The 10,675-nt window shown below is 40.9% G+C and overlaps 1 protein-coding gene across 2 annotated transcripts in view; it reads left to right on the plus strand.

The window, feature by feature from the left end:
• The window catches only part of LOC311110935 (adenosine kinase-like), a 38,874-nt gene extending 30,777 nt beyond the window's left edge, over nt 1–8,097 (plus strand). For both annotated transcript variants that reach the window (XM_084153581.1, XM_084153580.1), the window contains exons 7-11: nt 1,358–1,528; nt 2,960–2,995; nt 3,075–3,189; nt 6,643–6,732; nt 6,838–8,097. In XM_084153581.1, coding sequence (XP_084009707.1) covers nt 1,358–1,528; nt 2,960–2,995; nt 3,075–3,189; nt 6,643–6,732; nt 6,838–6,962 — 537 coding nt within the window. In that variant the 3' untranslated portion in view covers nt 6,963–8,097. The remainder of the gene's footprint in view (nt 1–1,357; nt 1,529–2,959; nt 2,996–3,074; nt 3,190–6,642; nt 6,733–6,837) is intronic.
• The last annotated feature ends 2,578 nt before the right edge of the window (nt 8,098–10,675 follow it).

Here is a 10,675-nt window from a genome sequence, read left to right on the forward strand (position 1 = left end):
GTTTAGTTGCATGGATTATAACAGGCTTAGTTGCATGGATTATAACAGGTTTATTAGCATGGATTTAACAGGTTTAGTAGCATGGATTATAACAGGTTTAGTTGCATGGATTATAACAGGTTTATTAGCATGGATTATAACAGGTATAGTAGCATGGATTATAACAGGTTTAGTTGCATGGATTATAACAGGTTTAGTAGCATGGATTATAACAGGTTTAGTAGCATGGATTATAACAGGTTTAGTTGCATGGATTATAACAGGTTTATTAGCATGGATTATAACAGGTTTAGTAGCATGGATTATAACAGGTTTAGTAGCATGGATTATAACAGGTTTAGTTGCATGGATTATAACAGGTTTAGTTGAATGGATTATAACAGGTTTAGTAGCATGGATTATAACAGGTTTAGTAGCATGGATTATAACAGGTTTAGTTGCATGGATTATAACAGGTTTAGTAGCATGGATTATAACAGGTTTAGTTGCATGGATTATAACAGGTTTAGTTGCATGGATTATAACAGGTTCAGTAGCATGGATTATAACAGGTTTAGTAGCATGGATTATAACAGGTTTAGTAGCATGGATTATAACAGGTTTAGTAGCATGGATTATAACAGGTTTATTAGCATGGATTATAACAGGTTTAGTAGCATGGATTATAACAGGTTTAGTAGCATGGATTATAACAGGTTTAGTAGCATGGATTATAACAGGTTTAGTTGCATGGATTATAACAGGTTTAGTAGCATGGATTATAACAGGTTTAGTTGCATGGATTATAACAGGTTTAGTTGCATGGATTATAACAGGTTTAGTTGCATGGATTATAACAGGTTTAGTTGCATGGATTATAACAGGTTTAGTTGCATGGATTATAACAGGTTTAGTAGCATGGATTATAACAGGTTTATTAGCATGGATTATAACAGGTTTAGTTGCATGGATTATAACAGGTTTAGTAGCATGGATTATAACAGGTTTAGTAGCATGGATTATAACAGGTTTAGTAGCATGGATTATAACAGGTTTATTAGCATGGATTATAACAGGTTTAGTAGCATGGATTATAACAGGTTTAGTAGCATGGATTATAACAGGTTTAGTTGCATGGATTATAACAGGTTTAGTTGCATGGATTATAACAGGTTTAGTAGCATGGATTATAACAGGCTTAGTTGTATGGATTATAACATACTGTGAAGCATTGATTATAACATGCTCTGTAACATTATTACATGCGGTGTAGCATTGATTATAACAGGCTGTGTAGAATTGATTATAACAGGTTTAGTAACATTGATTACAACAGGCTGTGTAGCAGTGATAACAGGCTTTATTATCTTCTCTGTAGGGTTTCTTCCTGACAGTGTCTCTGGAGTCCATACTGAAAGTGGCCAAACACGCGTCTGAGAATAACAAGCTGTTCACTCTGAACCTCTCCGCTCCCTTCATCTCCCAGTTCTTCAAAGACGGCCTCATGGAGGTCATGCCCTACGTGGACGTGCTGTTCGGCAACGAGACGGTACACACACACACACCCTCATTCACTAATTTATCCGGTATCTAGGTCCTTCTAGAGAGAGAGACAGACAAACAGATGGGTAAAGTGAGAGTGTGACAGGGAGAGAGTGACGGAAAGAAAGGGAGCAATGGGCAAATAGGCAGAGAAAGGGTGACAGACACAGGCAGACAGATAGGGAGCGAGAGGACGATGGAGAGAGACCGACAGGCAAACGAGGTAGAACGTTATGGCGAAATACACTGAATGCACAAAACATTAGGAACACCTTCCTTTTGCCCTCAGAACAGCCTCAATTCGTCAGGGCATGGACTCTACAAAGTGTCGAAAGCGTTCTACAGGGATGCTGGCCCATGTTGACTCCAATGCGTCCCACAGTTGTGTCAAGTTGGCTGGATGTCCTTTGGGTGGTGGACCATTCTTGATACACACAGGAAACTGTTGAGCCTGAAAAACCCAGTAGCGTTGCAGTTCTTGACACACTCAAACCGGTGCGCCCGGCACCTACTACCATACTGATATAGAAATTAAAATTTATACAGGTTAAAAGTAATGACAAAATGTTCCACCCTTAAATATAGTTGTGAAATGTTCTTGTTTTAAGTATGATTAGTACTTTCTTAGTAGTGACTAATTATTATACTCCGAAACTGTGTGAGATGTGTTAGAATCTACTACTTGGTAATGTGTGAGTGTAGGACCAGTAAAGATTATGACATTGTGTTACTATTTAGCAATGTGAGTAGGCGTTAGACCGGACGGCGAAGAAGAAGAACTGTTAAACATGGTGCAGAATATTGTGAGAACGGTGATAACTGAGGAATATAGGGAGGAGAGAAACTGTTAGGCTTGGAAGAGTGTGTGTGTGTGTGTGTGTGTGTGTGTGTGTGTGTGTGTGTGTGTGTGTGTGTGACCTGATGGTCAGGAGAGCAGTTTTCCAGTGGAAAACTACAGCCCGCCTAAAGAGGGGTGGGATTTTTCCTCTGACGTGTGCATATAAAAATATTGTACGACCATTTTGTTTTAGAACGTTCTCATTAATAAAGCCTGATGATTGTATGCTGGGCTGCTTGATCTGATTATTAGAGATTTACAACCTCTGGGATACAGACTGAGTAATAAGTTCATTTTTGAAACATTGGGATATAAATTCTCGTAACACATACCCCTTTCAAAGGCACTTAAATATTTTGTCTTGCCCCTTCACCCTCTGAATGGCACACATAAACAAACCATGTCTCAAGGGTTAAAATTCCTTCTTTAACCTGTCTCCTCCCCTTCACCTACACTGATATGAAGTGGCATTTAACAGGGGACATCAATAAGGGATCATAGACTGACCAGGTGAAAGTTATGTCATGAAAAGAGCAGGTGTTCCTAATGTTTTGTACACTCCGTGTATACGGAGACTAATGGGACATTTCTGTTTTTCAGGAGGCGGCTACGTTTTCAAAAGAGCAAGGCTTTCAGGTGAGTGGACTGCGATTTCAAACACAAACACTCTTGTATATTAGAATAGCTTGTTTGTGACTACGATGTGTGTTTGTAGACTGAGGACATCGAGGAGATTGCTAAGAAGGCCCAGGCTCTTCCCAAAGTCAACAAGAAGAGACCGAGAATTGTTGTCTTAACTCAGGGGAAGGACGGAACCATCATGACCAATGGTAACTACACATATACACACACGTTGACAGGCACACACGCTGACACTCGCACACTGATATGAGTGCAGAAACTAGCCTGACTTCAGCAACTCGTGGGAATTGGCCTATATGTATAAGGCTACATTTAAATGTTTCTTACACAATAAATATGAAAAGCATATGCATAACCATGGTTGCAATTGAACGGGAACATTTTGGAGATAATGGGGAAATTATTAGACCAAAGGTGAGTACACAACAGTTCACAAGACTGAATCCAAACATTACACTTTTGATTTTATGTGCATTTTACATTTACTGTACTTTTCGCCACATTTGTTGATAATGAATTCTGAAAATACTGATTCAGTAACATAAAACTATTCCTGGAAAATGTGGGGTAGGTGCAACATAAGACAAAACAATTACAAGGGTTTGAGTGAGAGGACAAACTGGTGTCTCACATCTCCAAAGTGTGTGCAGTTCCTAAGCAAATTCAATGCACTTTTAATAAAATAAAATAAAATAAAAATGTATTTGTCACATGCGCCGAATACAACAGGTGTAGACCTTACAGTGAAATGCTTACTTACAAGCCCTTAACCAACAATGCAGTTTTAAGAAAGAATACAAAATATATATATATATTTACATTTTACATTTTTAGTCATTTAGCAGACGCTCTTATCCAGAGCGACTTACATGAGCAATTAGGGTTAAGTGCCTTGCTCAAGGGCACATCGACAGATTTTTCACCTAGTATATATATATATACAGTGGGGAGAACAAGTATTTGATACACTGCCGATTTTGCAGGTATTTTGCAAAAATCCAGAAAATCACATTGTATGATTTTTAAGTAATTCATTTTCATTAAACCTCTTGGACCTAGACTTGGCGCTACGGTACCGCTTGCCGTGCGGTAGCGGAGAGAACAGTCTATGACTAGGGTGACTGGAGTCTTTGACCATTTGTAGGGCCTTCCTCTGACACCGTCTGGTATAGAGGTCCTGGATGGCAGGAAGCTTGGCCCCAGTGATGTACTGGGCCGTACGCACTACCCTCTGTAGTGCCTTGCGGTCGGAGGCCGAGCAGTTGCCATTACCAGGCAATGATGCAACCAGTCAGGATGTTCTCGATGGTGCAGCTGTAGAACCTTTTGAGGATCTGAGGACCCATGCCAAATCTTTTCAGTCTCCTGAGGGGGAATAGGCTTTGTCGTGCCCTCTTCACGACTGTCTTGGTGTGCTTGGACCATGGTAGTTTGTTTGATGTGGACACCAAGGAACTTCAAGCTCTCAACCTGCTCCACTACAGCCCCGTCGATGAGAATCGGTGGCGTGCTCGGTCCTCTTCTTTTTCCTGTAGTCCACAATCATCTCCTTTGTCTTGATCACGTTGAGGGAGAGGTTGTTGTCCTGGCACCAAACGGCCAGGTCTCTGACCTCCTCCCTATAGGCTGTCTCATCGTTGTCGGTGATCAGGCCTACCACTGTTGTGTCATCGGCAAACTTAATGATGGTGTTGGAGTCGTGCCTGGAGTGAACAAGGAGTACAGGAGAGGACTGAGCACGCACCCCTGAGGGGCCCCTGTGTTGAGGATCAGCATGGCGGATGTGTTGTTACCTACCCTTACCACCTGGGGGCGGCCCGTCAGGAAGTCCAGGATCCAGTTGCAGAGGGAGGTGTTTAGTCCCAGGGTCCTTAGCTTAGTAATGAGCTTTGAGGGCACTATGGTGTTGAACGCTGAGCTGTAGTCAATGAATAGTATTCTCACATAGGTGTTCATTTTGTCCAGGTATGAAAGGGCAGTGTGGAGCGCAATAGAGATTGCATCATCTGTGGATCTGTTGGGGCGATATGCAAATTGGATGGGTCTAGGGTTTCTGGGATAATGGTGTTGATGTGAGCCATGACAAGCCTTTCAAAGCACTTCATGGCTACAGACGTGAGTGCTACGGGTCGGTAGTCATTTAGGCAGATTACCTTAGTGTTCTTAGGCATAGGGACTATGGTGGTCTGCTTGAAACATGTTGGTATTACAGACTCAGACAGGGAAAGGTTGAAAATGTCAGTGCATGCTTGGAGTACACGTCCTGGTAATCCGTCTGGCCCTGCGGCCTTGTGAATATTGAGCTGTTTAAAGGTCTTACTCACATCGGCTGCGGAGAGTGTGATCACACAGTAATCTGGAACAGCTGATGCTCTCATGCATGTTTCAGTGTTACTTGCCTCGAAGCGAGCATAGAAGTAGTTTAGCTCGTCTGGTAGGCTCGTGTCACTGGGCAGCTCGTGGCTGTGCTTCCCTTTGTAGTCTATAATAGTTTGCAAGCCCTGCCACATCTGACGAGCGTCGGAGCCGGTGTAGAAGAGTCTTCAACTATAAGGTACTTTTTTGAGCTCTCCTACCTGTGCCGTTGAGGAACTAGAGCAAACACACTTAAGTAGTTGTTTTGTTTGGAACACAGCCCTGCAACCCAGCCATTAAACAATAACTGTTGTTGTTTACGCAATCCCAAAACGGTCGATTATAAATCACAATCTGGGTCAGGTGGGTATGATTTGAAAGCTTGTTCTATTGCCAACATTACTAGCTAAGTTATAAAATATGATCTTACAGTGTTAGGCTTTCACAAGGCAATTCAGAGAAACAGATTGTAATTGGTGCTCATAGAAAGGATTCATGAGTGCATTGAGGTGCGTGTGCCGCAGTGAATTTTCTTCACAATAAACAAACATGGGCTCATTCTGTTCAGAACAACCCAGAGTATGATGCCATATCATCATGTAACGGTACATCAAACATTGATCATAAACATTGACACTGTATATGACATGAGTTTTGGAGTCACAGGTGTTTGGCTTGCTTGTATGACATCAAAGCAGTATTTATTGTAATCCTGTTATTCTCAACGTCTCATCTTTCAAAATACATTGAGTCATCGCAATTTACAGCATTTCCCTCGCTGACAACAAAAGAAATTGCGCGCAATGCTTAAGTTCAGAACGGCCGTCAGTCAAAACCCATACAGATGTAGGATCTTAATTTGATCACTCTTTTGTTGCTGCGAATTTTCCTGCACTGCAGGAAATGCATACTTGTAGTGTATTAGAGGTTTAAAACGTATTTTGAAGTTTATTTCCACTTTAAAATGTTAGACGTGATTCGCCCAAACAGAAAATGTATTAACCCCATACAAAAAATATCCATTAATTATAATACTCATAATAATTCACATTTCCTATTGCTGCGGGAATATTTTCCTGTTGCAGCAAATGGCTCAAATTAAGATCCTATATCTGTACAGCGCTGTGAAGCGCAGAGCCAGAGTTCTGACGTCATGTATAGCATGTTACTCTACAGCCACTACATTCCAATTTAGGCGCTTATTAGTGCCCAAATCTGCTATTTTCAAGCCGTATACGGGTATGAGTGTAAAGGGTGTGTGTGTGTGTGTGTGTGTGTGTGTGAAGGAGGTGACAAGGTGGAGACGTTCCCAGTGCTGAAGATTGATCAGAAGGACATTGTGGACACAAATGGAGCCGGAGATGCCTTTGTAGGAGGTACATGTCCCTGAGTGTCTTTATCTATGTGCATGAACGTTTCTGTAGGGATATCTGTCTGGTCCTTGAGAAAGTTGAATCAGTGTGTGTGTGTGTGTCATGCAGGATTCCTGTCAGAGTTGGTCCAGGACAAGGAGTTGGAACAGTGTGTGAAAGCAGGACACTACGCTGCCAACACCATCATCAGACGAGCAGGATGCACCTTCCCCGAAAAACCAGACTTCCACTGATTACCTCTAACCTTAATTGCTGACCTCTTACCCCTAACCCATCCACCCTTACCTCTGACCCTTACCTTCCAACTTAACGAAACCAGGTCTCCCGTCCTTTTTTTTTTTTTTCCAACCATCCATCCATGCTTTAATTCGATCCATCCATATATCTATCATTGCTTTCATCCCTCCTTCACTTGTCTTTCTGCAACCAGACTTCTGTGCCTGTTCTTCTTGTCCTCCGCTAGGGGATGCTCTCAGGCCACACTGCCCGATACAGCAGTATCTGTTTATACTGATCTTCAACTGCCCTCCCTAATGACTCTGCTGAAGTCTACTGCCCTCAGTACACTCAGTTAGACTGATGGTACTCACTTAATACTGCCCGATTCACAGTTAACTATCAGCCTCTCAGTAAACTGTCATGTTTACACACACAGCAGGTTGCTGCTGGAAACCAACTGCTGTCCAGTCTTCTCCTTGGAGACCGAGCTAAAGCCAAGTTAGTGGGTCAGGGTTAGGTAACCGGTTAGGGGCATGGTTAATGGGTTAGTTACGGATGGGTGGAATACTGTAATTTGATGGAGGATGTTTCTTTTGAGAAGGTTGAAGATAATCTCTAGGAAAGCAGCTCTATCAGAGATATTAAGAAGACTACACTTAGAAATGAGATAGGCAGTGTCATTGTGATTGATGTTTGATTGTGACTGGAGGCTTATTGAAGCGGAGAAGTGTTGTTGCAGGCCAGTGTTGCTGTAAAGCCAAACGGATTCCTTAACCTTAAAGCGCACAGTAAACGTGTAAAGTTCTCTGTACACTTTGTAAACGTGTCAAAGCCTCTTGAGTCTGAAGTGATTTTTATGGCTGTTTTACAAAATATTCCTATTTAAATAATTGTAATTTTAACATGATGCAGGTGTAGCCTGTGATATTGGCTAATAAACACATTTCAGTTGGTCTAAAACACAATGTTATAACAGGCTGTTTATAATTGTCTCATAACACTCTAGAAACCTTTGTGCAAATGTTTAGTTTGTAAAAGGGGAACCTTTGTAAATGGGGAACTTGGTCTGCAGGGGGTGTGAGGCTTAGGGCAGAAGTAAGCACCTCTCCTCTCATGTGTATGGTTGTTGAAATCATTGATTTGAACCTCCTGGAGTCTGTGTGTGTCATTTGTGTGGTATGGTGACTTGCTGCTTCTACTTGCATCAGTGTTTTCACAGAATACTTCACTCACTGTCCAGTGACACTGGCTAGTGTTAATTCTTTCATAAAATTACTGTTATGATTCAGGAAAGGATCCTACGGATCCTCGATATGAGCTGCTAACCCAAATGCTGACCTCAAAATACAAAGGATATTTAATTAACAAATGTATTTTTGTCTTAATTTCACCAGGTAAATTGAGAACACATTGTTATTGATGGGAGCCATCACCATATTGCTTTCACCAGTCAGTCTATTAACATCAAGACAATATGGTTGATTTGTAATAGTGTATTTACTGTGTAATAACTTAACATTATGGCAATACACACATTTAAAAAAAGAATGGGGTTGAAAATACAACCAGTGAGCATTCAGACAGAGTATATACTGTATTATAGTTTCTACTTCCATTCATGTTGTTATAGTCCCATCTCCTGTTTGCTTCTCTACTGATGGATGGATGGATGTGTGTGTGTCAGTATCTTAGTATGTCCTCCTGTAGTTTTATATCCAGGTCTCTCAGTTGTTTCAGGAAGCCTCGATTGGGCAGAACGTAATGTTGCTGTCATACATGCTCAATAGCGTCGACCAGTGCCCTCACTCGATCATCATGTATCCCAGGACCAGCGTCACTGACCCATCACACAGTGCACCAAGAACTTGTCTGATACACACACAGAATCGATATGCACTCACAGGGGCACGCACCCTCAGTGAGTCAGAACTTTTTGGTCACTGTACCGCTTCCCCTTAAAACAACCACCTCTCTTGGTTACAGCGCCTACTGATTCCATCTCTCTCTACTCCCCAACTGGTGATTTTATTTGGCCCCCCAAGTTTTCTGGACATAAAAGTCTGTAAAAACACCAGCCAATCAGCTCCAAGTCATTTTAATTTCAGAAATCTGTTCCAAAGTATTGGGACAAATTCACTTACGTGTATTAGTAGTAAAAAGGTAAGTATTTGTGAATAAGAATCAAATGTTTCTAAACACTTCTACATGAATGTGGATGCTACTATGTTTATAGATCATCCTGAATGAATTGTGAATAATGATGACTGACAAAGTTACATTCGCACAAATGCTAACATCCCCTGTTATTGTAATGGTGAGAGGTTAGCATGTCTTGGGGGTATGATATTTGTGCACTTGTAACTTTCTCACTCATTATCCACGATTCATTCTGGATTATCCATAATCATGGTTACATCCACATTAATGTAGAATTGTTTAGAAACATATATTCTTATTTACAATGAAAGTGACTCCAAAATGACAATACATTATTTACCATTTCTATTGGGCACAAAATAATCTGAAACACAAACAAAACAAACGGCAAATGCATTCAACAAATGTGTAAAGTCACAAGGTTGATGTAGTCATTGCGTGCTATGAATATGGGACCAAATAATTAACTTTTTACTACTTTAATACACAGAAGTGAATTTATCCAAAAACTTTTGGTCCCTAAAATGGGTGGTCTATGTACAGAAAGTGCTGTAATTTCAGAACGGTGCAACCTATTCGCATCATCGGGGACTAGCATTCCTAGGCATTGGCCACTTTTTTAGCATGGTGGTGGGAAATGGTGTTTCATAAAGAAAGTACAAATCTTCCCCGTTATTTTTCCCGCTTTTCGCCATTAAATCCAGTTAAGGAGGAAATCGACGCCTTTGCAGCCTGAAGGGAGAAGGTTTTCGATACAAACCATTCCACGGGGGATTCTAGTGTATTGCCAGCTGCATCCAATGCGTTTGGACGGAAACGACTCAATATCGCCATCTGCCGGCCTTTGGGCTATGGGACAGAGTGCTTTGCCCTGCAAACAAATCACATATTGAATGAAATTATTTTCAACATTTCTCATTAGCTGGCTATACAGATCGCCATTTCAGGATATTTAAACTGAGCGGTTCTTCATAATTGACCCATTCCTGAATTAACAAGTTAGTTTAACTTTGATTGTTCGTCTAAACTGACGAGATCGCCTGCTAGCTATATCGGTAGTGTCCAACGTTAGCTAGCTTGGCTAGTGGGTTGATGTCAAAAGCACACACTCGGCGTTGCATGCCCCAATGATCAAATTTGACATGTATATGAAAGTCATTTGTTGAACATTTTAACATAATTTGTTAAATAAACGTTATACTCACATTGCTAGAAAGTGTTCTACCAGGAAATGGCCAAATGAGAATGCCATGATGTCACGTGACAGGTTATACCGTTGAATGGAAATAGCTGACTCATCTGAAGCCACGTTTGTGGATTGTACAATCGACAGGCGGAAAAATTCTAAACACAGAATAGATCCACAAGCACTTTTTGAATGCGCATTCCACAGTTGTAAATGTTAGGGATTTCTGAACATTTGTTCAAATTGTAGTTTTATTTGTGAGCAGTTTAATATATTTTCAGATCATGGTTTGTGATTTCTGATCAGATTTATGGTGAATATTTGTGAAATATTTTTAACATATTCACGGATTATGGTTTAATTTGCGAATTTTTTTTGTGGTTT

The sequence above is a fragment of the Coregonus lavaretus genome (genome assembly GCF_964263955.1).
Source record: "Coregonus lavaretus genome assembly, chromosome: 36".
Lineage (NCBI taxonomy): Eukaryota > Metazoa > Chordata > Actinopteri > Salmoniformes > Salmonidae > Coregonus > Coregonus lavaretus.